The sequence below is a fragment of the Hypanus sabinus genome, chromosome 24 (genome assembly GCF_030144855.1).
Source record: "Hypanus sabinus isolate sHypSab1 chromosome 24, sHypSab1.hap1, whole genome shotgun sequence".
Classification (NCBI taxonomy): Eukaryota; Metazoa; Chordata; class Chondrichthyes; order Myliobatiformes; family Dasyatidae; genus Hypanus; species Hypanus sabinus.
In genome coordinates, this window is record NC_082729.1 from 25,722,432 (window position 1) to 25,749,870 (window position 27,439).

General features: G+C 48.2%; 2 protein-coding genes across 2 annotated transcripts; both read left to right on the plus strand.

Moving 5' to 3' along the window:
• The first annotated feature begins 2,048 nt into the window (after positions 1-2,048).
• On the plus strand, positions 2,049-2,987 carry LOC132380712 (C3a anaphylatoxin chemotactic receptor-like). The gene has a single exon (XM_059949700.1). The coding sequence runs from the start codon at positions 2,049-2,051 to the stop codon at positions 2,985-2,987; it is 939 nt and encodes a 312-aa protein (XP_059805683.1).
• Positions 2,988-17,241: 14,254 nt separating this feature from the next.
• LOC132380713 (C3a anaphylatoxin chemotactic receptor-like) lies at positions 17,242-18,198 on the plus strand. Its single transcript, XM_059949702.1, has one exon. It carries the CDS (start codon positions 17,242-17,244, stop codon positions 18,196-18,198), a length of 957 nt encoding a protein of 318 aa, XP_059805685.1.
• Positions 18,199-27,439: the final 9,241 nt, after the last annotated feature.

Sequence of the window (27,439 nt, forward strand, 5' to 3'; positions counted from 1 at the left end):
CCAGAGAGTGATGAATCTGTGAAATTCATTTCTGTATTTTTAAGACGGAGGTGATAGATTCTTGATAGGTCGGGGCATGCTCAGAAACAAGGGGAAGGGAAGAGACTGGGGCTGAAATGGGAAATGGCGGAGCTGATTCAATGAGCCAAATGGACTAATTCTGCTCCTATACCATATGGAATTATAAACTTATGTGTGAGGAAACTGGAGCACACAGAAGAAACCCACGCGATAGCGGGACAAATTCTAAACTCCCTACAGACAGCGGCGGGAGATGAACCAGGTTTGCTTGCGCTGCAGCAGAGTGATGTTAATCACTGCGCTACCATGCCGTCCATGGTGAATTTACACATTGAACGTGGCTGCCTGCGGAGGTGACAAACATCATCTGCAATCAGTACGTTTAAGAAGTGTGTACGCATTCGCGTCAATCGGTGAGACATACGCAGTCACGGTTCCAAAGGGTTGTAAGACAGATTGGTCTGAATGAGGAAAAGGTAGGCATGGCCTGTTAGAGGAAGGATCTGTTTCTGTACTGAACTTACAGCAATAGCAACAGTGGTAATATTATTATCGATGGTGATGATAGTAATGGTGGTAGCTGTAGAAGTCGTTTAGAGGATGATGAGAGGTAGAGATGGAGTAGGCAGACAGTATGTATATCCGCAGGGTTGAAATAGCCAGTACCACAGGGCGGGCCTTTAAGGAGAGAGGGGACAAGATCAAAGGAGACGGGAAGGGTAAGTTATTTTTTCACGGAGAGCGGTCGGTGCCTGAAATGCGCTGAAAGAATGGTGGTGGAGGCAGATACATTGAGGCTGTTGAGAGCCTCTTGGATGGGAGCATGAATGTGAGGGAAACTGACATTGTGTCAGCAGACGCCATTAGATACGTAGGCATGTGATGACTGATTTAATTGTTTCGCTACAGAATTGTGGAGTATTCCTGTGCTGGATTCTTCTGTGTTCCTGCAGGACTTTGAAAACGTCCTGGGCCCATTTCGGTAGAGAGTGTGGCTTCAGCCTTTCCACTGTACTGGATTTATCAGCATAGTCGGGAAAGCGTCGAGTGGGAGCAAAGGATGCTGGGAAGGGCGAAGGTGAAGCGCCACGGGAGGGATGTGGGACAAGTACCAGAGAAGAAGTGCCACGGTCGGGGTTGGGAGCGTATGCTGACGCGGATGCGAAAAAGCGCGGACCTGAGACAGCAGGGAATGTCATTTGATTCCAAACATTTAGTTTATTCATTATTGCAGAATGATCCTCTGGTTCCTCCCGCTTCCTCCCATCTCCATTCCCCATTTCACAAACATGATTCCCTTCTCCCAGCCCCTTTACCAGTCCCAGTGAACAGCAAAGACCCATATCAGAATCAGGTCTATCGTCACTCGTATATATCATGAAATAAGTTTACCTTTTGGCGACTGTGCCATACATCATATTACTAACGTACTAAAGTCCCCAAAGAGCCGCCCTGCCCATTAACCCAGCTGGTTAAGCCTAACAACAGAAAGGTTTACACTGGTCAAATAACCTAAGAGCCAGAGCGTTTTTGGAATGAGGGAGGAAAGCGAAGTACCCGCGGGAATCCCGCACATCCACCGGAGCTAGAATTAGTGCAGGTAGCGGCTATATCGTTCGAGTCCAGTAGAATGTTCTCCAAAGGGATTGTCAGCCGTGGGTCCTCGGCTGGCTGAACATAACACTTAACGACAGTGTTCGGGTGCATTCCCTTAATGGAGATCGGACGCACGTGACTTGTCTAACGTGGGGAAGCTAATGCACGGGCATGCATCACATGGTCGTTGACAGATCGGGGATGTGCCGGTCAGGGTCCTTTGGCTTGGAATGCGAGACGACTCTGGTCGCTCAGCAGACCTCTGCCGCCTTCACTGCCGTTGCGGTGTGTCAGGTTTCTGTTCTGCGTTAGACCCGATCTCTACTCCCTTCCTCTCCTACCCTCTTCGCTCTCGCCTCGCCTCCTGAATTCGCCGCCTCTCCATTCTGTATCCATCTCACTTCGCAATATCTCCTCCACCAGATCTCACAATGTTCTTATCCGAAGAAGTGTGCAATTTGACGCTCGCTGGGAATTCCACGGCCGTTGTAAACATGGAGTGGGGAGCAGCTTCCATCACGTCAATGGTCATATTCATCCTCACCTTCCTACTGGGGGTCCCGGGTAACGGCGCCGTCATCTGGGTGATTGTCTTCAAGATGAAGAATAAGGTCCACACGGAATGTTTCCTGACTCTGGCTCTGACTGACCTGATCTATTGCCTGACCCTTCCCTTCCGCATGGCCGACATCTCCCTGACCCACTCCGGATACAACGCCTACTTTTCCTGTAAGTTTATTGGAGTCTTGATGTTCCTCGACGCATCCGCCAGCACGTATCTGTTATGTCTGATCAGCATCTGCCGCTGCGTGGCTATTACTCGGCCCACGTGGTTCCAGCAATATCTGAGCCTCACGTGGATTCGTGCGGCCTGTTTCGGAGTGTGGATCCTAGCCATCGTCATGTGCTTACCTGTCCTCCTGCTTCCGGATTTGAAGAAGGAATCGACCGTCTTGGAGCCTTTTTGGTTTGTTTTTACCTTCGGCCTCCCCTTTTTAATTATGATCACTTGTTACTTACTGATAGGTTGGAGGCTGCAAGGGAACAGGTTCGCCAAATCGAAGAAGCCTGTCCGCCTCATCATCACCGTGGTCGTGGCCTTTATGATCTGTTGGATCCCCAACGCTGTGTGCGACCTCCTATCGGCCTTCACCACACCGATTTCCCAGGACTGGTCATTATTCACTGTCGCCCTGGCCTCCTTCAACAGCGCACTCAACCCCCTTCTCTATGTCTTTGCTGGCCGTGAATTCCACCAGGTCTTCAGGCGGTCCCTCCTCGCCTCGCTCCATCTGGCCTTTGCCGAGCAGAAGCCAGAATTGGAGACCCAGTCTCAAACCCCCAACCTCACCTTAAATACGAATGTCTGAGGGAGTTCCTCGCGGCCAGACATTCAACCGATATCCCCTGACTACAGACACAGTGAACAGTCGGGTGCAGTTATGGGCAGCAGTGGAGGCTATTTTAATCTCTGAGAACATAGAACTTAGACCACTCTCCCAACAATGTACCGTACCAATTCAATCAGTCAATAAATGGTCAATTAACAAAATACCGTCTGCCTACACAGTGGGGATATCCTTCCCTTATTCTGATTCTACCTGTCTAATCATCTCTTAAAGGTCTCTAACCTATCTACACTTACCACCATTCCAGGCAGCGTATACCAGGCACACACCATTGTCTGAGCAGTAAGTTGGAATGCCGCCCTCTCACTTTAAATGCACGTCCCCTGATGTCAGATATTTCAACCCTGGGAATCATACAGAACATCCATGCCTTTCATGATCTTCTAAACCTCATCCGGGCACCCCAGTGAAAATAACCCAAGTGTGTTCAACCTCTCGTAGTAGACGATGCTCTCTAATACAGTGCACACCCTGCAAAGCCTCGACATCTTTCCTGAAATGGGTGACCAAAAACTGTATACACCTATTTCACCAAGTAGTCTCCATTTTCCTATGGCCTCTCTCCTTACAAGTCATTTTCACCCACAGAACATAATGTTTTCTGTTCGCACCCTTCTCGTAAACTCAACAGACTGTCGTGCGTGAAAATCCCATTAAATCAGCAGAGTCTGAAATACCTCAAATAATCTGTCAGGCATGACCAATCAGAGTCACTTAGATCACGTTTCCTTCCCATTCTGATGTTTGGTCTGAATAAAAATTGAACATTTTGACCATGTCTGCATGTTTTTATGCATGTAGTTGCTGCCATATGATTGACTGATTAGATGATTGCATTAACGAGCAGGTATACAGCTGCACCTAATAAAGTGGCTTAACAAATTGTAAAGTTTCTAAATATCAAAATAATACTATAACGAGCAGTAAAAATAAAAAATAAATAAATTAGATCTATATTTGGTGTTACCACCCTCTGCCTGTAAAGCTCCAGCACTTCTCTTACTTCCACTGTCGTGTAGATATTTTTTTTTTAAATCGTCTGGTAGTTTGTCCCAAACATCTTGGAGAACATACCACAGTTCCTGCCTGTCTCGCCAGCTTCCGTTTCTCCAGATAATCCAGGGCAGCCTCGCAAATCCCTCTGGAGACCATGCCATCGAAAAGCACACATAACAAAATCCAGCGTGCCGATGACATAGGCACAGTATGTGCTGGATCCTTTGATAGATCCTTCATGGCGCACAGCACAACCAAACCCATGTAGCGTTTTCAAACATGATTACCCACCTATTTGCATATCCATCCATGTTATTGATATATATATATCACAAACAACTGAAATTCCTGGCACTGCTCTGGGCGGAAAACCGCTGGTCGTAAATCATACCCACCCACCCCATCTACTTTCAGTGGGCATTCCAACGTTGAATTCAGGCATTAAAGTCGCCGGGAATTCCGTCCATAATGTATATTCCGTGCTATCACCTCAGTGTTTTGGCCCCGTTGTGTTTGGAAGATTGGCGCCCTCTACAGTCGCAGTACACTAGTGTACATATACCACTTCCTGCAAACAAGGTGTTTTTCCTTTCCTTCTGATATGAAAAGCACAAGAGATAAGATGTCAGTTATTTCTTTATTTGCCTTTGAACAGCAATATATGTGAATCTTAAGCTTTTAGTAGTCTTAATAAAAGGTTCGTGGACATTTTGAAGTAAACTCATGTTTATGCTCCTTTCGACTGTATCTTTATAGAGTGCATGCACCATATACTGTAAAAACTACTCAGAAACATAGAAACCCTACAGCAAAATACGGGTACGCTGACCCACAAAGTTGTTCCGTGCATGTCCCTACCCATAGCACTCAATTTTTCTATGCGCCATGTACCTCTCCCAAAGTCTCTTAAAAGACCCTCCACCAGAGTTGCCGGCAGCACATTCCACGCACTCAGCACTCTCTTCGTAAAAAGGCTTACACCTGACATCTCCTCTGTAAGTACTCCCAAGGACCTTAAACCTGTGCCCTCCTGTGGCAGCCATTTCAGCACTGGGAAAAAGCCTCTGACTGCACAAAAGCAATGCCTCTCATCAGCTTATACACCTCTATCAGGTCACCTCTCATAATCCTTCGCTCCAAGGAGAAAAGTCCGAGTTCACTCATAAGGCATGCTCCCCAATCCAGGCAACATCTTTGTAACTCTCTTCGGCATCCTTTCTACGGTTTTCATTTCCTTCCTGTAGTGAGGCGACCAGCCCTAAGCAGAGTAATCCAAGTGGGGTTTGACCAAGGTCCGATATAGTTGCAGCTTTACCTCTCGCCTGCTACATTCAATTCCAATACACAATAGGCATTCTTAACTACAGAGTCCACCTGCGCAGCTGCTTTGACAGTGCTCTGGACTCGGACCCCAAGATCCCTCTGATCCTCCACACTGCCAAGAGTATAACCATTAATACTATATTCTGCCATCATATTTGACCTACCAGAATGAACCACTTCACACTTATCAGGTTTGAACTCCATCTGCCACTTCTTAGCCCAGTATTGCATCCTATCAATGTCCCGTTGTAACTTCTGACAGCCCTCCACACCATCCACAACACCACAACCTTTCTGCCATCAGCAACTTACTAAATCATCTCTCCACTTCCTCATGCAGGTCATTTATAAAAATCACGAAGAGTAAGGGTCCCAGAACAGATCCCTGAGCACACCACTTGTCACCAGTCTCCACTCACAATGTCACCCGTCTACAACCACTCGTTGCTTTCTGTGGGAAAGCTAGTTCTGGATCTACAAAATAAAGTTCCCTTGGATCCCATGGCTCCTTACTTATTGAGAAAGTAAGGAGCCATGGGATCCAAGGGGACTTTATTTTGTGGATCCAGATCTAGCTTTCCCACAGAAAGCAACGAGTCTTGCCCCTGTCTGTAGTAAAACCACCAGGGCCAGCGTTGTAGGGGGCTGATTGGCGAAGACAACTATTTTGGAGATAAATCAATTGACATTCCACTTACTCATCAACTGAAAGTGAATTCAGGGGATTATTGTTTAATACCACTGCGGTGTTCAGGGACGGCATTGGGAAACGAAAACATGTCAAGGGTAAAATAGTGTTCAATGAAAATGCCACACCCAAGTTTTACAACTCCCGTCCGGTTCCTTATACTGTCCATGACAACGTAGCCAGTGAGCAAAATCATATGGAGGCTGAAGACATTCGACGAAGGTTGAGTGGAGCCTGTGAGCAACACCAGCTGCCCCAGATTCAAAGGGCTTGAGGCTGCCAGGATTTGTGGTGATTTGAAGACCAGATGACCGTAAGGCATAGGAGCAGAATTAGGTCATTTGGCCCGTCATGTCTGCTCTGCTATTCAATCGTGCTGATCCTTTTCTCCCCTACTCAGCCCGACTTCCCGGCCTTCTCCCCGTAACATTTGATGCCGTGATCAATCAAGAACAGACCAAGCTCTGCCTTAAATGCACCAACGCCCTGGCCTCCACAGCTGCCTGTGGTAATAAGTTCCAAAATTGCATCACATTCTGCCTGAAAATAATTCTCCCCATTTCTGTTTTAAATGAATGACCTTCTACCCTGAGGTTGTGTCCTCTGGTCCTAGACTCCCACACCATGCGAAATATCTTAGCAACACACACAAATTGCTGGTAGAACTCAGCAGGCCAGGCAGCATCTATGGAAAAACAGAACAGTTGAAAATTCGGGCCGACACCTTTTGGCAGGACAGGAGAAACGAAAATCTGAGGAGTAGATTTAAAAGGTGGGGCAGAGGAGAGAGAAACACAAAGCAATAAATGAAGAAGGGAGATTAGTAGAGAGGGACAAATGGACAAGGGAATAACATAGGAAACAGTCCCTGCGGAAAGCAGAACGTGGGGAAATAGGAGGCAAAGATATGCTTGGTGGTGGGATCCTGTTGGAGATGGCAGTATTAGATTGTGAGTCCAGTCCGCCGGGTATCTACGTTCTGTCTGCCTGAAGCAGTAGGATCTCCAACTGTCAGGGGGATGCGGAATGCTGATGGATGGGCGTGGGAAGGGTGTTGCAAGGATGAGGCTGAGGACGAATCCAATTGCAGGACACAGGCGCGGATGCAGAGTCGTGAGGCGTTAGCACAGTCGCGAACGGGGAACCGGTATCCAGGACAGTCTTTAGATGGAGACAAGGTTTACGTAAAGTACCCAGTAAATGATGCGGAGCTCAGAACTGACAGTCCCAAGGAATCAGGAAACGGGGTTTACTCACACTTGTGTCGACCAACGAAACGGCAAAGCAGGGCTGAGACACCCGAGTTTTATTATCTGTTCGCTAAAGGAAACCAGCTGTGCTGTAATAGATGTGTGTGTGTATGTGTGTATGTGTGTGTGTGTGTGTTTGTGGGGGGGAGGGGGTACCATAAGTTCGATAAATCGCTGCTCATGCCATCAGGTTGGAGGCTATCCAGGAGAAACCTAAGGTACTGTTACTCGAACCAGAATGTGTCCTCAACGCGACAGTGGAGGAGGCGATGGACTGACATATCGGAATGGGAAGTGGAATTAGAGTGGGTGGCCACTGGGAGATCCCACTTCGTCTGGCGGGCGGAGCGTAGGTGAGGCGGCATTTGACCTGAAAGTCTGTTGGGGTCATTTACCGTGATCGGCGCTCCCGATGTTGCCTCCAGTTCATCGGTGAAACACGGCCAAGACTGGGACAGCACTTCACCGAGTACCTACACTCATCTAAATACCCCTTTTCCATATTTTGAGTTTACTGTGATCATTGGACTGTATTTTGTATTGGTTTCCTTCAGTTTTCCGGTGTTTCTTTCTTGAGGGGGATTGGCGGGGTGGGGGGTGCTGACCTGTTAAGTTTTGTGTGTAAGAGGCAGTGTTGGGGGAATTTGATTGTTATTATGGCTGTTTATTTTCCTGCAGGTGAGGGGGGGATTTTGGGGTCCAGGCGTTTTGTTTATTTTCTTTGTCGTGCCGGTTAGGGTGGGGGGAGTTGACATGTTTTCTTTCATCAACAACCATGTTCTTTCCTTATTTAATGGCTACTTGGAGCAGACAAATATCAAATACATATCATACATGCGGACTCTGAAAATAAAAATGAACCTTTGATCTCTTCCAACCATCAAGGACATCTTCAAGAGGGCGGCGTTCATCATTAAAAATCCTCATCACCTGGATGCAAGCCCTTTTCTCGTTACTACTACGGGAAGGGTGTTACTTACCACATAACGGTTTTAAAAAAACACCAGAAATGGAATACACCTGGAGACTGGTTTTGCTGTAGGCTAAACACTCGTTTTTTTAGTATCTAAGTACTAAGTAATATATTAATATAAATCCAGATAAATCAATCAGGTTAACAGAGGTTACCCATATATAAGTGTGTAGATATAAAAACCCAAACTTCTTAAAGCTTCCCTGGTAAATGATACAGTCTTATGATGGTTCAAGAATGAAGTCAGTACACTTCGTGATATTGAGTTGAGTAGAACTGAGGAGAGAGAGAGGGGGGTGTTTTGTTTTCCAAGGAAGCCGATGCGTCGATTGTCCTCCGAAGTCCTGCTAAAGTTACCGACTGTGACCACACAAAAGTATACCGTCTTCACACGATGAAGATATCAACCCAGGCAAGAGTTAAACACACCGATAGCCTTCCTCCGGTCACCCCTTTCCCACACTGCCAGCAAATCCACGCTTTCGTGGGCACTCAAAGCTCATCCAGTGTCTATTTCTGCTGTTTTTCTGTTTGTGTCTCGAGTGGCTGTATGAAAAGCCAGCTGTCATTGTATGTATCCCAAACATGCTGCACGCCAGCTGTCCATTATATAGCTCCGCCCTTCGGTTGCCATGGCGACTCACGAGCTGCTCGGTGCTCTCTTTTTCTGAATTAGAGTACACCAACACTCTCTCTTTTTAAAGGCACAGTCCATAATGAATAAACCTTGGGATCTTGTCACACCTCCCTTCTTTTGGGTAAAATTTTGATCAAGGAGCAAACTTCTTGTCTAACCATCCATTATACAGCTTGAAGCAATACATGCGCATTATCAGGTAACATAGCAAAGGGTATAAAATTACTAATTTCTATTTCACTTTTAAACTTAACATCCAGACAATCAGTCTACCATTATATGAGTCTACCATGAAGCGGCGCGGCACGGCAGCAGCGGCCTTTCAGTCCTGGTGTTACCCTAATTTTCTATTTTAAGTTTGATACACAATTTTCGATTACGACACAGAGCGGCTATCTACAATCGCCAGATATTACTACAATACAGAGATCGCCCAAAAACAAACCTCCACAAAGATCTGCTGGCTGAGTTACGCGACGCCGGCGTGCTGAGGGGATGGGGCTACATTCTTCAGACTTGCCTGTTGCTGGAGCCGGATATGGAGACGTCGAAAGTGATGTTCGAGGAAGCAGAAGCGAGGCAAACGGGCAGGGGTCCGTGCCAGGCTAAAAGCGAATCCTTAGTCGGCCGGCTCTCCCGTCCATTCTGCTCTCCAATGTCCGCTTCCTGGACAATAATATGGACTACATCCGACTTCAACGTAATACTCGGCGGGAGTACAGAGCTGGCTCCGCGTTTGTCTTCACAGAGACATGGCTCACTGATGGGATTTCGGACGCTGCCATAGAGCTAGACGGGCTAGCTTTGTTTCGTTCGGACAGAGATGCAGCTGTCTCCGGTAAGTCTCGCGGTGGCGGTGTCGGTGTTTATATCGACACAGAATGGTGAAGGAACTCTGTGCTGGTTTCCAGACGCTGCTCATCGTTAGTGGAGTTTGTGGCAGTTCGATGCAGACCATTTTATTTGCCACGGGAATTCACCTCTGTCCTTATATTCGGTGTCTACATTGCCCCCAACGCTCATGCTAAGGAGGCGCTCTGTGAACCTTACGGGGCCATCAGAGAACTGCAGAACGCACATCCTGATGGTCTACGAATGACCAGGTGCTGCGTCTCTCCGTGGCTGACGTGAGAAGAACCCTGTGCAGGGTCAACCCACTGAAGTCTGCTGGACCAGACAACATCCCTGGTAGAGTGCTCAGAAGATGTGCAGACCAGCAAGCATATGTTCTCACTGACATCTTCAACATCTCCCTGAGCACGTTCCAACGTGCTTCAAGGGCGCCACCATTGTCCCCGTGCCGAAGAAGTCTTCAGTGTCCTGCCTAAATGACCACCATACTGCTGCAATTACATCCATCTTCATGAAGTGTTTCGAAAGGCTTGTCATGAGGTATATCAAGACCCTGCCGCCCCTTCACTGGACCGCTGTGGTTTGCGTACCGTCCCAACTGCTCAACAGATGACGCCATTGCCACCACCCTTCGCCTGGCCCTAAGCCACCTGGTCAAAAAAGACACATACGCTGCTGTTCATAGACATTAGTTTAGCATTCAACACAATCATCCCTCAGAAACTGATTGGAAAGCTGAGTCTATTGGGACTGAACACCTCCCTCTGCAACTGGATCCTAGACTTCCTGACTGGGAGAACTTAGTCAGTCCGAATCGGAAGCATCATCTCCAACACGATCGCACTGAGTACGGGGGCTCCCCAGGGTTGCGTGCTCAGTCCACTGCTATTCACTCTGCTGACCCATCATCAAATTCGCCGATGACGCAACCATGGTGGGTCACATCAGCAAGAAAGACGAGTCAGCTTACAGAGAGGAGGTACAGCGACTAACGGACTGGTGCAGGACCAATAACCTGTTTCTTAATGTGAACAAAACAAAGAGATTGTTGTTGACTTCAGGAGGGCACGGAGCGACCACTCCCCGCTGAACATCGAAGGCTCCTTGATAGAGATCGTAAAGAATACCAATTTTCTTGGTGTTCACCTGACAGAGAATCTCACCTGATCTCTCAACACCAGCTCCATAACAAAGAAAGCGCAGCAGCGTCTCTGCTTTTTGTGAAGGCTGTGGAAAGTCCATCTCCCACACCCCATCCTCATCACATTCCACAGTGGTTGTACTGAGAGCATCCTGAGCAGCTGATTACTGCCTGGTTCGGAAATTACATCATCTCGGATCGCAAGACCCTGCAGCGGATAGTGAGGTCAACTGAGAAGATCATCGGGGTCTCTCTTCCCGCCATCACGGATACTTACACTACACGCTGCATCCGCAACGGAAACAGCATTATGAAGGACCCCATGCACCTCTCGGAAAAGGCTCCGAAGTATTCGGGCTCTCAGGACCAGAGTTTATAACAGTTTCTTCCCCCAAGCTATCAAACACCTCAATACCGGAAGCCTGAACTGACAGCTTGCCCTACTGTCCTGTTTATTATTTATTGTAATGCTTGCACTGTTTTTGTGCACTTTATGCAGTCCAGTGTAGGACTGTAGTCTAGTGTAGCTTTCTCTGTGTTTTTTTTTTTATTACGGAGTTCAGTCTAGGTTTTTGTACAGTGTTATGTAACACCATGGTCCTGTAAAACGTTGTCTCATTTTTATATGCACTGTACCAATAAATGGTTATGGTCGAAATGACAATAAAAGTTGACTTCACCTGATTTGATATTGTCTTTACCATTCACATACTTTGTTACAAAAAAAGTCAAATTCCTGCAATGTCAGATCCTGTTAAATAGAAAATGCCGTCTGGTCATCCATTTTCTCTTTTGCACTTCACCACCGAACAATTAAACATCACGTGATCAGTTCGAACAGGGCTTTCAATGACGGCCTGAACTTTACCCAGCACAAGTGCAAACCCACCACTCATGTTTTCTCAACTAAACCCATTGGCTGAACTTCCAGACAAGTCTTTTGTTCCAAACATGTCATGAATTCTATCTTCAAGTTCTCTTGTTCTATATGTTTCCATAATAGCACCTGCCGATGGTCTCTCTTGGTCAAAACAACACTTTTTTTTAGAAGTCTCCGAACCTTGACCCTCCAAATCACAAACTTGGACATCATCACAAAGTTGTTTATCTTTAAATTCTGCAATATATGTAAACAAATCAACATGAATTGTCTCAGCAGACCACTCTTCCTTCAGCAAGGTCAATGGTCATGAAACTAATCCAGACTTCAATATCACCTTATTCAAAAGTCCAGAAACAGCACCCTTCTCAATATCTTTAATAAGGTTTAAATCACCAGTTTTCATAGTTTTCATCTCATCACCAACGTATAGAACATAGTCTAACTCAAGTGACTGAGAACCCTCGATTTCCACTGGCACCTATGTTAACCCCTTATTCACTGAACCATGTCCATCTGACACAAAAAGTCTGTATTCCTTTTCAAATGAGTCAGAAACTCAAAATTTAACTGAGTTTCAACGCAACCTTCGGACCCTGCGAAGCCCATCTTCTCCAACTTCTGTTCTGTTGATCCCTTGATACCACGTAAGATCAGGTTTACATCTGTATTGATGGTTTCCCGCTCCTTGCTGTTAGACTTTGGCCATTTCACCAACGGCTTACGTCCTTGCATGTTCTCCTCTTTACGATGTGCCTGGCTGTGTCTTGGACTGCTGCTTGTACCTGAAACTTCTTCCGCATCCCGTAAGTTGCTGATACTTTGCGGACTGTGGGTTTCTTCCTGCCCCTAAATTTCATCCGACTGCTTTGACGTTCCTCTTAACAGAATCTGGCCAATGCGGGGCCCTAGGTTGGAGATTTGCAAGCATTTCTTCCGTCCTTCATGAATTTTAAGGCCAGGAATTGATGTTACTTTAGTCCAGCCGCGCCCACAGGTCTGAAGAACAGATCGAGGTGCCAGATTCTTGATTCATCGTTGTGTCCATGCCAAGGGTCTTCACCGGGAGGTCAGTCAGAGAGTCTTCTTGCGCCCCTGTTCTCGCAAACTCTGAGGGTATACTTCTCCTTAAACTTTCCATAGCCAAATGAGGGTGGCTCTTCTGCCCTGACAAATTGACGGGGCCTGATGCTAAGGGTAGCTAGACCCCGCTGGGATCTAATTCCTCCTGACCTGTGCACTCCTGTCCTGTGCAAGAAGTATATCTTGCACGTTATTCTCTCTCTTTGTTCTTCTTTCTTAATTTCTCATAATTAGTGAGAATGGCTTTAGTGGAAATGTTTCGTTCTTCGTGTGGCATGTCAGATGTCTGTGAGACCTATGGCGGCCCAGATAAACACATCTGAACCAGGAGCGCCGAGTTGCAGTTACTCAGACAACGTATTAAGAAACTGGAGCTGCAGCTTGGGAATGGGGAAGTGACAGATAGGAGCTACCACCAGGTAGTCAGCTCCCGAATTCAGGAGACCAGTTAAGCATGGGGAATACACGGCCAGTGCAGTGTACTCCTGCAGCTGTTCCGCTCAATAATAAGTATACAAATTTAAATATTGTTGAATGGGACGAATTACCGAGGGAGGGACGGGCACAGTGACCGGATCTGAGTGCTGTACCTCAGCAGAGCAGAGAGGTGAAGAGGACTGCAGTGTTGACCATCAAGGAAATTGAGGTGATGGTCTCTGGGCGCGGTAATAGCACCAGAATGGTATGTCCCCTACCCGGTGCCAGGATCAGTGATGTCTCTGAATGGTACCATGGCGAGTGTGAACTGCCACAAGACTTAGTACGCATTGGCACCCATGAACTAGGGAGAAAAAGTGAGGAACTGCTGAAGAGATTTCAGAAAGCTCGGTAGAAAGCTGAGAATCAAGACTACCAGGGTAGGAATCACTGGATTGCTGGCTCTGGCATGTGCCAGTGATGATGAGGATAGGAAGAATTGCCAGGTAAATATGCGGCTGATGAGCTGGTATTGGGTACAGGCAGGTGTTCCGATTTCGAGATCATGGGTATCTCCTTTGGGGAAGTTATAGGTTGTACAAAAGGAACGGATTACACCAGAACGCGCGGGGGGGGGGGGTGGTGTGGTGGTCCAATATCCTTGTGGGCAGGTTCGCTGAATTTGTTCGGGAATGTTTTTGGCAGGGTAACGGGAAAAAGAGTGATAGTGCTGAATATGAGGCAGTTGGTTTACAAAGAGAGACAATCTGCAGTCTGGCTCCTCGCAAGATTCATATAGGGTTAATTTCAGAAATTTACCACGTGCCCTCTTTATCTACTTTACTTCTCAAAAATAAAAGGAAATGTTTTGTTCTTCTCTGCTCTCTGAGTAAAATATTATCTTCTGATGTCAACAGCTCAACTTCCTCATCCAACCCAAACAGTCTCGGCCGAGGTGGACTGACTCATCTCTTCGGCTCATTCTGAATAAAGACCCCACCTTTGCTAAATCAGCATCCAAATTCCCCACAAGACACAACTCCTTGATGTACCTGGAGTACCCAAGGAACCCCACCGTCGAATTTAACGCCAGAGTGCAAGTATCCAGATTTGCTAAGGACCGGGGGCGGAGCCGGAGATTCCAGTGAAAGGTGAGATATATTTCCATGGGCTTTATATTGATCTGTAAATGTGGCGTCCGATCAGGCATCATCATCGTGGCTGTGTTGCGGAAGAAACCCTGCCTTCCTACTTTCGGAAGGTTTTTCAAGAAATAACACAGTGAAGGCAGGGCAGTGGGGTTGTTAACACGAGGAGAACTACAGAGATTACAGAGGTTTGTTTTCCATGGGGATCGTAGGACACTGACCGAACCCCTGACAAAATAAATTAAAACAACAGATACAGAGACTGTGTATACAGAATCGCTTTCCCATGGTAGGAGCAACATTAACAGGAAGGCATATACTGTATTTATCTTGAGGATAGGAGAGTTAAGTCGAATATAAGGGATAGTTTTTTTTTTATGTTTGTTCTAAATGTCAGTTCGATTTTGAGTTACAGTACTGTAACAAGCCTCTCCGGCCCTACGAGACCGCCGCGCCCAAATACACCCATGTGATCAATTAACCTACCAGAGTCTCAAGCCTTCAGGGATTTAAAGGTTTATCACATGAGAAACAATTTGCGGTCCCGGTCTTCTACTCACTGAATTTCAGAAGAATGACAGGTGACTTAGTTGAAACCGGTGAACTGTTGAAAGTCCTCGATGCTGTCGATATGTAGTAGATGTTTCCTATGTTGTGGGAGGCTAAGAGCAAACGACACAGCCTCAGGAGGGAGGTCCATCCTTTTAGAAAGGAGTTTCTGCTAAATTTCTGTAGCCAGAGAGTGGGGAATGTATGACATTCATTGCTACGGAGAGCTGCATGTTTCTGTATTTTTAAGACGGAGGTGATAGCTTCTTGATTGATCGTGGCATGCTCGTAACCAATGGGAAGGGAAGAGACTGGGGCTGAAAATGAATATGGCGGAGCAGATTCATTGACCCAAATGGACTAATTCTGTTCCTATATCTTATGGAATTATAATCTTATGTGTAAGGAAGCTGGTGCACTCTGAACAAACCCACGCGATAGCGGGAACAAATTCTAAACTCCCTGCAGACAGCGGCAGGAGATGAACCGGGTTTTTTGGCGCTGCAGCAGAGTCTGTAATTAACACTGCGCTACCATGTCGTCCATCATGAACTGACACATTGAACGTTGCTGCCAGGGGAGGTGACAAACATCATATGCAATGAGTACCTGTAAGAGGTATTTGCGCAGACACGTGAATAGAAGAGACATACGCAGTCACGGTTCCAAAGGGATGCAAGATGGATTAATGTAAATGGGGAAATGGTGGGCATTGTAAGATAGGCCAAGAACCTGTTTCTGTACTGAACTTACAGCCAGGAATACTGGTAATATTGGTCGTGTTGGTAATGGTAGTAATGGTGATATTGGTAGAAGTCGTTTATAAAGTGATGGGAGGCAGAGATGGACAGACAGTGTCTATTTCCCCAGTGTTGAAATGGCCAGTACCAGACGGCGGGAATTTAAGGTGAGAAGGGGTAAGATCAAAGGAGACGCGAAGGGTATTTCTTTTTCCACAGAGCGGTGGGTGCCTGGAATGCGTTCAAAGAGTGATGGTGGAGGCAGATACATTGAGACTGTTGAGAGCCTTCTGGATGGCAACATGAATATGAGGGAAACTGACATTGTGTCAGCAGACACCATTAGTTGCGTAGGCATGTGAAGACTAATTTAATTGTTTCGGTACAAAATTGTGGAGTACTCCTGTGCTGAATTATTCTGTGTTCTGGCAGGACTCTGCAAACGTCCTGGGCACATTTCTGTATTGAGAGTCACTGCCACTTTTGCACAGTACTATATTTGTCAACGGAGACCGGAGAGCGTCGGGCAGAAGCAAAGGATGCTGGGACTGTCGAGGGTGAAGCGCCGTGGGAGGGATGTGGGACAGGTGCCAGAGAAGGAATGCCAGAGTCGGTGTTGGAGGCGGCTGCTGGCGCGGATGCAAACACGCACTGAACTGAGACAGTAGTGATGGTCATCTGATTCTAAAAAAAAATAGTTTGTTGACTATTACAGAATGACACTTTGGTGCTTTCTGCTTCCTCCTATGCCCCATCCCCTTTTCTCCAAGTTTGATTCCCTTCTCCCAGCCCCGTTACCAGACTCAGTCCACTACTAAGACCCAAATCAGAATCAGGTTTATCGTCACTCACACACAGTATGCCTGTAATGTGTTGCTCTTTTGGTGACAGTGCAATGCAACAAGTTAATAAATTACTGTCTAGTAAAGGCAATTCCGGACCAACGAGCCGCACTGCCCAGCAAACCACCTGGCTAAACACAGGAAATTTCACGAAGGTCAATTAGCCTAAGAGCCAGAGCGTTTTTGGAATGTGGGAGGAAAGCGAAGTACCCGCGGGAATCCGGCACGGTCACGGGAGCAAGAATTAGTACTGGTAGTAGATTGATCGTTGGAGTCCAGTAGAATATTATTCTAAGGGATTGTCATCCGTGAGTCCTCGGCGGGCACCAGAGGCCGATACAGGACCCACAATACGGCAGTGTTCGGGTGCATTCCCTCAATGGAGATCGGCCGCGCGTGACTTTGTCTGAAGTGGGGAATCTAATGCACGGGCCATACATCACTTGGTCGTTGACAGATCGGGGACGTGCCGGTCATGGTCCAATGGCTTGGAATGCGAGACGACTCTGGTCTCACAGCAGACTGCCGCCGCCTTCACTGCCGTTGTAATGTGTCAGGTTTCTGTTCCGTATTACACCCCATCTCTGCTCAGCTTCCTCTCCTTCCCTATTCGCTCTCGCCTCTCCCCCTGTACTCACCGCCTCTCCATTCTGCACCCCACTCACTTCCACAATATCTCCTCCACCAGATCCGACAATGTCGTTCTCCGAAGGAGTGACCGGTTCGACGCTCGCTAGGAATCTCTGCTCCCACAATTCCACGGCCGATGGAAACAGAATGGAGTGGGGAGCAACTTCCGTCGTGTCAATATTTATCTTTACCCTCACCGTCCTATTGGGCGTCCCGGGCAACAGCGCAGTCATCTGGGTGACGGGCTTCAAAATGAAGAGTAAGGTCCACACGGTGTGTTTCCTGAACCTGGCTCTGGCTGACCTGATCTATTGCCTCACCCTTCCCTTCAACATGGTCAACATCACAATGATCTACTCTGGGTACAAACCCTACTTTTCCTGGAAATTTATTGGAACCGTGACGTTCCTCAACGCATCGGCCAGCATTTATCTGTTATGCCTGATCAGCATCTTCCGCTGCCTGGCTATTACTCGGCCCACGTGGTTCCAGCAACATCTGAGCCTCACATGGGCTCGTGCGGCCTGCGTCGGCGTTTGGATCCTAGCCTTCGTCATGTATCTGCCTGCCCACCTGATTCAGGATTGGAGGAAGGAATCGACCGTCTTGGAGCCATTTTGGTTTATTTTCATCTTCGGTTTTCCCCTTCTAATTATGATCACCAGCTATTCCCTGGTCGGCTTTAGGCTGCAAGGGAGCAGGTTCGCCAAATCTAAGAAACCTGTTCGGCTCACCATCGCCGTTGTCGTCACCTTTATGATCTGTTGGATCCCCAACTCTGTCTGCGACCTCGTTTCAACCTTCACCACACCGATTCCCCCGGACCTGTCATTAGTCGCTATAGCCCTGGCCTCCTTCAACAGCGCTCTCAACCCCCTTCTCTATGTCTTCGCTGGCCGCGAATTCCACCAGGTCATCAAGCGCTCCCTCCTCGCTTCACTCCATCTGGCTTTCGTCGAGCAGAGGCTGGATTTGGAGACCCAGTCTCCAACCCCCAACCTCACCTCAAATACGAATGTCTGAGGGAGTTCCTCGTGGCCAGACGTCCGACCGATATCCCCTGACTACAGAGACAGTGGACAGTCGGATGCAATTTTGTTCAGCAGTGGAGTCTTCGCTACACTCTTATTTTAATCTCTCAGTACATAGAACAGAGACCACTCGGCCTACAATGTTCGGTATCAATTCTATCAGTCGATGCATGGCCAATTAACCAAGCACCCTCCGCCTACACAATAAACTCCCTTTATGTTCATTTTACCTACCTAAACATCTCTTAAAGGTCTCTAACCTATCTACACTTACCACCATTCCGGGCAGCGTGAGCCAGACAATTAACCTATTAACCAATTGTCTGTGCAATTAACCTAGCCTTTGTATCTCCTTCGGATGACGCCCTCTCACTTTAAATGCACGCCCTCTTGGTATCAGACATGTCAACCCTGGGAATCATACTGAACATCCATGCCTTTCTTTTATCTTCTAAACGTCACCCCGCCACCCCAGTGAAAATAACCCAAGTGTAGACGATTTAACCTCTCGTAGTAGACGATGCTCTCTAATATGGGCAGCATTCTGGTATATCTCCTCTACACCCTCTGCAAAGCCTCGACATCTTTCCTGCAATGGGCGACCAAAACTGTACACACCTCTTTCACCAAGTAGTCTCCATGTTCCTATGACCTCTCTCCTTACAAGACATTTTCACCCACAGAACAGGATGGTTTTTATCTCACCCTTCTCGGTAAACTCTAAACTGACTGTCGTGCGTGAGAATCCTATTAAATCAGCAGTTTCTGATTTCCTGGTGGTAGCTGATGGAGTAACAGCAATCTGCCGTTGCTCCAACTCTAGTTATCTTCCTATTTCCAACCTGTCTTGAAACTTCTTTTTTAAGTGTCATATTTTTTTCATTATGGCTACACGGAGTGGCAGAGGTACTAAAAAAGATGATCCCCTGCCTCTTTGGATTCCATTGTGGATTTGCTGCAATGCATACACGAGAAGCCTCTGAGAAGTTTCAACAATTCAGCTGTGATTTTAAAGTAATATATGGTAAATTGAATTCTATTCAACAAACTGTTAATGAACACGATAAACGCATAAAAATAATGAAGCAATGTTTTTTGTTTCTGCAAACGGAAGTGGATAAACTACCAAAGATTTATGAAAAAGCAATCGAAATCTAACGAAAGATAAGATAGAAGATTGTCAACATAGAATATAGAAGTAGAAGGAACAACTTACGGGTTCTGAGTCTCGAAGGGTTAACCGACGGTAATAATCCTATGGAATTGTTTGCAAACTTTGTACAAGAATTATTTCCGGAAATGTTGGCGTCTTCGCCTATGATTGATCGAGTTCACAGGTATCCCGTGTTTAGAACTCCCTAGCAGAGATAGACCAAGATTAGTAATAATCGGTTTGCATGAATTTAAAACAAAGGGACTGTTAATACAGTTAATTAATACACGAATCTCGTCGAAGAGGCACGATTGGAAGATTAGGTTTGTTGCAGATTACCCAAATCATGTTATGAGGTTATGTCCGAGATTTTTAACCAGGGTTCCCTTCGCTACCCAGCTCGACTCAGAATCACACTTAAAAATGGATCTTTGGCAAAGTTTCGTTCTACTGCTGAAACACAAAGGTGTTTTTTTTTTAAATCCCAAGGCTAGCTGTTTAGTTTGTCCTTACATGAAGACACAAGATTAAATAAGACAATTCTAATTCACAATTGGCGTTGTAGGGGCATGATTCGTTATAGGGTGGAATATTAAGATTCTCGAAGACGATTCGCTTGAGTTTATGCAGGAACGTGCTAAGTTTAAACAAGCTTTGTTGGAATTTTTAACAAAGGTTTTAACTCGTCCCTTGACTGAAAATCTAATTAATGATGGATCCTTCGAAACGTTTCATTTGAAAACTGAATCATAAATATTTTTCTTTTAAATTTGAAAGCTAACTGCTTAGCCTGCTTTACCATGTAGATATAAGATTAACTGTTCAATGTATTTCTGTATGAATAATTGTATCTTTTACTTTTGGTAAAACATTGTAACTAATTTCCTTTTGTATTTTTAATACTGTAGTTTTGATATACGAGAATTTAATTTCTTGTTTGGATATTCTTTAGTCAAGGTTGCAATATAAACAAACTTGAAACTATTTGGAGCGATCACTAGGTTTTTTTTTGTGGGGGGGGGGGTTGTCCGTAGTTGTAGTTGCTGGCTTTCTATTGGTTGGTCTTCTTTCTTTGGGAGGTGGACGGGGGTATGTTTTTTTTCTCTCAGAAGCTGTTTTCGATGTTTATTAGCTAACTTGTTCATTAGTTACCATTTCTCAAGGTTTATGGATTGGTTTAACTTACATTTTAACCCTTCCAATAAATAATATTAACAAGGAACCTAACTATTAATTTAATCAGAATTAATGTGAGAGGGTTAAATCACCCTGTTACACGTAATAGGATTTTTGCCTATATTAGGAAATTTAAGGTATTATCATTTTTTAACAAGAAACGCCCAGTAATCCTTCAAAATTTCCTTTCATTTTTAGTCATTTCCCACAAGGCCAGTAAATGTTTCCCATCGCTAATTGCCCACGATGGGGATCATCCCACACCCTTTAATCACCACAGTTTGTTGAAATGGGCTGCAGGGTTCAAACCCAGTGACGGTGAGCGATGTGACTTAACTGAGCCATGAGCAACTGGCAGAGCAGACTCGATGGGCTGAATGGCCTGATTCTCCTGTACTTTACGGTCTTACGGATTTGGGATAGCAGGAGAAGCACCAGGGTTGGGAGGTGTTGCAGTCGAATTTGCCTGGGCGAGGAAACGATGTGAACTCGGCAGACACACGCTGTCCGCCAGTGGCGAAGAGAGATGTCTGGGGGCACGGATGTGATGCCAAACGAGGACTGGATGGCGTTGGCCTTCTCTACAGTTGTCGGACTTCGGCAGGTGGGGATTGTCCTGTCACACTCCTGAGCTGTAGATCACGGAGAAGGGAATGTAGTGATGTGAAATGCAGAGTCTAACTCCAGCCAGGGAAGTTAACATCACACTCCTGACCAGTGCGAAGGCCCAGGAGGTGAGTCACCCACATCAGGACTCCACCCCTTCCACAACCATCCTGCTTCTGCGCTGGCAAGGAGGTTCCAGTCAGCTTCCAGCACACGGCGTGAGCGGCTTAGGGTGGGGGCACAGGAACAGGGCCCCGTTGCCCTCGCCATTTCTGTTATCACTCCTTAGCGAGCGGCCACAGTAATCTCAGCGTCCCTTTCCCATCGGCAAGGGAGGCACAGATCGTCTTGGGATCCCTCAGCCCGGACGCCGAGCCCAGGAAAGGGGGAATCAGCAGAACTTTAACCGTACAAGACTGCACACTTCAGGGGTGAGTGCTTGGAGTGGCATCCTTCTATGTCCTCCCCCGCCCCACCCCAACACCAATTTATTTATTTCTTTACAATCTGTGTTTCACACGCGACTCTTGCCCGGCCCGATCTGCCCCCTAAGAAACGTGGAAGACTCCGGCTCGGAGCCAGGATGTGCGGCGTGGGGCTGCTGGAGGACCTTCACTGGGGCCCTCAACGCCAGTGTCATAACAGACACTTCTTGTTTACTTTCCCCCACTCCCTCACTTAGAAAGCTGACAGTAGATTTATTGTCAAAGTACATATACGTCAGCTTCTGCAACCCTGAGATTCATTATCTTGTGGGCGTACTCAGCAAAACTATAGAATGATAGCCATCGCAGAATCAAGGGCCACCCGAACTGGGTTTTCAACCAGTGAGCAGAAGGGAAGCCTAGTTTTGGCCTGCCCCCCCCCCTTACTTACTGACTGCCTGTTACTCCACTGTTGTTTAGGCCCTCTGCCTCTGGCAGTGTTCTTCATCATGTCAATAGCTTAAGCCCGGTTTTCACTACTGTCCGTCATGCAAGTCCCAGGTGGAGACTCATTTATTAAAAACTTGGACAGGTGCATGGATGAGAGGTGTATGGAGGGATATGGGCCAGGTGCAGGTCAGTGGGACAAGGCCGAAAAATGGTTCGGCACAGCCAAGAATGACCAAAAGACCTGTTTCTGTGCTGTAATATTCTGTGGTTTTTTGAATACAGTCGCATTCAGATGTAGAAAGGTTCTTCTCTGCTGTTTTCACAACAGTTTTGTTTGACCCATCAGGGTTGTTAACCCTGAGCTGAACCCTGAACCTAGGAGACCACTCTTAGACTGACCTCTGCCCTTTGACTTACTTGACATGGGTCACCCTAGCAGGAGCCAAAGCATGAAGCTCTGAGTCCAGCCAACATAGCTGGCCGGGTATTCGTGCCTCCATTGAGGTTGTGGTCCTTTTGGAGGGAGGGAGGAGGAGGGTAAGAGGAAAGGTGGGGAAGTGGGCAAGCCCACCTCCATTGCGCTTAGGTGAAAGTGAAGAGTCAGCTGAGGAGTTGAAAGGCACCAGAGAGACCCGAACTGCCACCAGTGACTCGCAGAGCACGTGAAAAGGTGGGGGAGGTGGCTCGGGTATCCTGAAGCTTTGAAGCACCCGTCATCCTACACTCCCACCCATTCCACTCACCTCAGCCTCCTGATTCTTGCCCTCACTCAGTGCGGGGGGTGGGGTGGGTTGTGAAAATAGTGCCTCCCTCCTTGCTCCCTGTCAAACCCCCTCCATCCACGTTCCCCCACCATCTCTTGTCACTGTCTTCCCGCGCTCTCTCTCTCCCCACCATTTCTCACTGTGTCACCAACCTCAAGCACCCCACTGCCTGCCGCACCTCACCCACCCGCCTCTCTCTCCTCTCTCCACAGCCACTGGGAGGCAGAAGAGGCCAGAATCCTCCGTGTGTCCGTCAGCTCCTTCCTGGACAACCTCAGCCTGGTGCTGGAGACCATGGACAGATTCGGACCGGCCAGCTTTAGCTAGGGGCGGTGGGTCCGCGGGCAACGTGTCCTTGGGTGGCCAGTCCCGGGGGTTGCTGTTCGTGGGTTATTCGGGAGGCTGCCTCCCAAGCCGGAAGTGCAGACGGAAATGTGGAAGCGGCGGGGGCAGTCGACCGGAATCGGCGGACTGCGGGTATAAACTGCGGAGTGTCGAAGGCCACAGTTCCTGTTTCTTACCGTTGGGGTGGGAATGGGCAGGGACAGGCACTGCAGGTCACTCCTCCTTACTAATTCATTGAGACCCTCCCGGCCCTTCACCCGATTTAACCTTACTTTCATTACAATGACCAATTAACCGACCGGCCGGTACACCTTTGGATTGTGGGTGGAAACCGGAGCACCCAGACGAAACTCACACGGTCCGTGGGGAGGAGGGAAAGACTCCTTACAAAGGACGCCGGAATTGAACTCCGAACTCCACAGCCCCGATTTCTGATCTCGCCGCGCTCACCTTTACGCTCTGCGGACCCTTTTGGCAAACCCGTCACACGCTCGCTCACACACACACACACACACTTCAGTCGCTGCTCCAGCATGGAAAGTGACTCTACCGTCTGCAGTCCAAATCCAGTCGTCGTTCACGACTCGGCACCAGGTGTCCGGGGAAATTTTCCACTCCCCACTGGATGGATCCGCTCTGCCTCAGCCAGACGGACTCGGATAATCACGAGGGTGGGGGGGGGCAACATGGGAGCAGTATGGAGAGGGACACGTGGCGAGGGTGGGCAGAGAGATGCAGAAACACAAGACTCTGTGTTAGGTCGAAGATTCCGTTTCCGAGCCCTACGGCTCCAGGACGCTGAAACCTCTGAGGGTCGGGGACGGGGAGTTCGATTCCAGCTCCCCACACCCACCCCTCCATCTTGGGGTGGGTGTCGGCCAATACCAGCCTGAAGAGCACAGAGCGGGGAGGACCATTCCAGAAGTCATCTCAAATCAGTTTTTATTCAACTTGGGGTCCGTCCCGATCCACCTTGAATGACAGTGTGCGTGGGTTACAGGAAAGTGTGGTGGACAGGGACTCTGGCCTGCAAGAAAGTTGTGTGGCGGGGGCGACACAGGAAGGGAAAAGTCAGAAATCTGCATGCATCACCCCGCCCTCCACACCATCCCCTCCCAAAAAACACTGAGACTAAAGAAGGCCGATAGACAAAGCAGCCAGGGAGGAGAGCCCAACAGGGCCAGTGGTGAGACCCCAGACTTTTCCTCGGAGGGAGGGGGCAGGATGCCCCCACTTTGATTCCACCGACAACCACCGGCATCACACAAACTCTGGTGTGGACTCTCCGTGCGCCCGTCTCGCAAACCGGGGCAGGAGAGCGGAAATTTGGGGAAGGTCACCGCCCAACTGTCCCTGGGCATCCTCTCCGGCTCTCTCTCAATGCCCATTCCCAAAAAGAGGAAAGGGTGGGGGTATGGCTACCTTCTCTGCTTGCAAGCACCAGAGGGTTCTGGCCTCTCCCTCTGCCCAGGTGACACAAGCTGCCCCTTCCCCTCCTCTTCCTGTGGCAGGGTCACTGATGTCCATCTCTAACTCTCCCTGGCATGCTGCCCAGCCCGGAGGTCACGACACCTTCCCTTGTCCCGGGACAGATGAGTGGGTGACATAGGCTAGAGATAGCCCCTGAATCCTCTTCTTCTGGGCCAGGGAGTGGTGACACTGGGGCCCGGTTCTCTTTCTACCCTGTCTGCTACCCAGCCCGAGGGGCATGCCGCTCCTTTGTGGGACGGGGTGAGAGAGTCACAAAGGATGGAGACAACCACCCCCCCTCCCTCTACAGTGGGCTGGTGCGGGGCGTCACTGGGGTCCAACCTCTCTCCCTCTGCTATCCAGCCCAGAGGAGACAGAGCAGACACAGGTTAGAGACAGCCCCCTCCCTGAGGTCACTGAGGGCTCGATGGACAGCTTCGGTGGGACAACATCGTGGCGTCAGGGGTCCCGCCGGTCATTTACCCCGTTTCACGCGAGACGTGCTCGTTTTAACAAATAAGCCAGGCGGAAAGAGTTTTTGGGGAGCAGGAATCAGTCCCACGGAGACGGCAGGATGTTGGCCCCACACCCTCACCAGAGGGAGGCAGTGGCCGGGAGGGTTACTCGAGTGAAGGTGGGCATTCCTCTTCCGGAACGAGGCGAGGGGGTGTCCGGAGTCTCACCGCTTAGCCCATTCCCCCCGCTGGTCAGCACTGGCAGCCGTCTGCATCCGCCGCCCCCCTGTCGGCCTGGTCCAGCCGAATCTGATCGGGGGTATCACTGCAGACATCGATCTCAGACTCCTACGGAGAGGGGGGAGGGGAGAGAAAGTAAGAGAGACCAGTCTAGCCCAGCCAAGGGGCATGAGATCACTCCCAAAACCGCCCTCCCCCACCCAGACATTCTGCCCACACGCAGCAAACCGCTGACCCCCACAGGGAGAAGCAGTGACTGGGGTTTGAGCCACACTCAAACGCCTGCAGGAGATCAGCGGGCCGGACAAACTGCGGCGGGACATGCAGAGAGAGCGATTCAGGCCGAGACCCTTCTCCTGGACTGGATAGTAAGAGGGAGGTGAGGGGAAGGAGTGGAGACTGATAGCGCTAAGTGAGAAGTCAGGGTAGTGAGCAGTAAGGGGTGGAGATAATGTGGGTATCATATATGAACTGGGCGATGGAGCTGAAGATGACAGAGGAAGGTAGAGAGTGAACTAACGTTTCAGAGTGGAGGACAGGGTTGTGGAATTCATTGTAACCTAAGTGAATATTGAAAGGCCTGGATAGGGTGGACTAGCAGAGGATGTTTCATAGATTGGGGGAGACTAGGACCAGATTGGACAACCTCAGAATAGGAACCCCCTTCAGAACAGAGTTGGGAAGGACGCAGCATTATTAATCAGGGACCCACACCGCCACCACACAGGACATGCTGTCATCTCACTGTTGCCATCAGGAAGAAGTTATGGGATCCTCAGGATTCACACCACCAGGTTCCATAACAATTAATACCCCTCAACCATCACACTCCTAAACCAGGGAGTATAATTTCATCAGGACCTGAAACGGCCTAGTTGAAAACGTCAGCTGCTTAATCTTTTCCACGGATGCTGCCTCGCCCGCTGAGTTCCTCCAATATTGTGCGAGTGTGTTACTTGAACTTCCAGGATCTGCAGAATTTCTCTTTTCTGGCACTCGTTAGCAAGGAGATTTCGCCCAAAGACCGGTGGTTCACTGGATGCGTTTTGTGTGTGAGTGTGTGGTTGTTTGATCTTCACACTCAAGAGACTGTTGAAAATGGCAGATCAGCAGTCTCTGAGATCCTCGAACCACCCCATCTGGCACTAACCCATGGCACCCCATGGTCAATGACAATTAGATCACATGTCCTCCCCATTCTGATTTTTAGTCTGAACCTCTTGGCCATGTCGGCATGCTTTAATGCATTGAGTTGCCGCCACGTTATTGGCTGATTCGATATCTGCACTAACGAGCATGTACCTTCTCAGTGTAGATAGATGGGGATGGGGTTGCTAACTAGAATCATTCTAATCGTGCTTGCTTGTTTGAAAATGTGTCAAATTTGCGTTCACCCTGAATCTGCTGTTGGAACAAGTAAGTTTCTCAGTGTGCGTGTTTAGATGACAATAAACTCGATTTCGAAAGATTTATCATTCCCTTTATTAACACATTCATCGGTCAAAGGAAAGTCAGTATTAAATGCAGATTCTCGGGGGGGGGGCGGCAGGTTACGGAATAGGTTGGTATATTATCAACCTCAGGGCGGGGGTTGCGTGGAGACAGGTAGCAGTGTACATTGAGTTGCCTTATCTCTCCTCTCCTGTTAACACTCCATCTCTCTCTCTCTCTCTCTCTCTCTCTCTCTCTCTCTCTCTCTCTCTCTCTCTCTCTCTCTCTCTCTCTCTCTCTCTCTCTCTCTCTCTCTCTCTCTCTCTCTCTCTCTCTCTCCCCCCCCCCCCTTTTCTCCGGGAGGAGACGGTGAACATGTTGCAGAATACGTTCGGTTACATTATCTCTCTCTCTCTGCTAGCTCTCTTCCCTTTCTCGAAGTGGGGGGGGGGGGGTGAGATAGCAGAATACGATCATCACCCTCTCCTGACTCCGCATCTCCCTTTCTTGTGTGAGGGTGGGGAGAACATAGCAGAGTACATCTAATTGCATACTCTCCCCTTCTGGGTGGGGGGGGGGGGACAAGTTACAGAATACGTTCATTCGTATTATTACCCTCCTCTTCCGGCTCTCCCTCGCTTTCTTGGGGGGGGGGCGAGGGTAGGCATCACAATAAACTTATCACCCTCTCCGCTTCTCCCTCCCTTTCTCGGTCAGG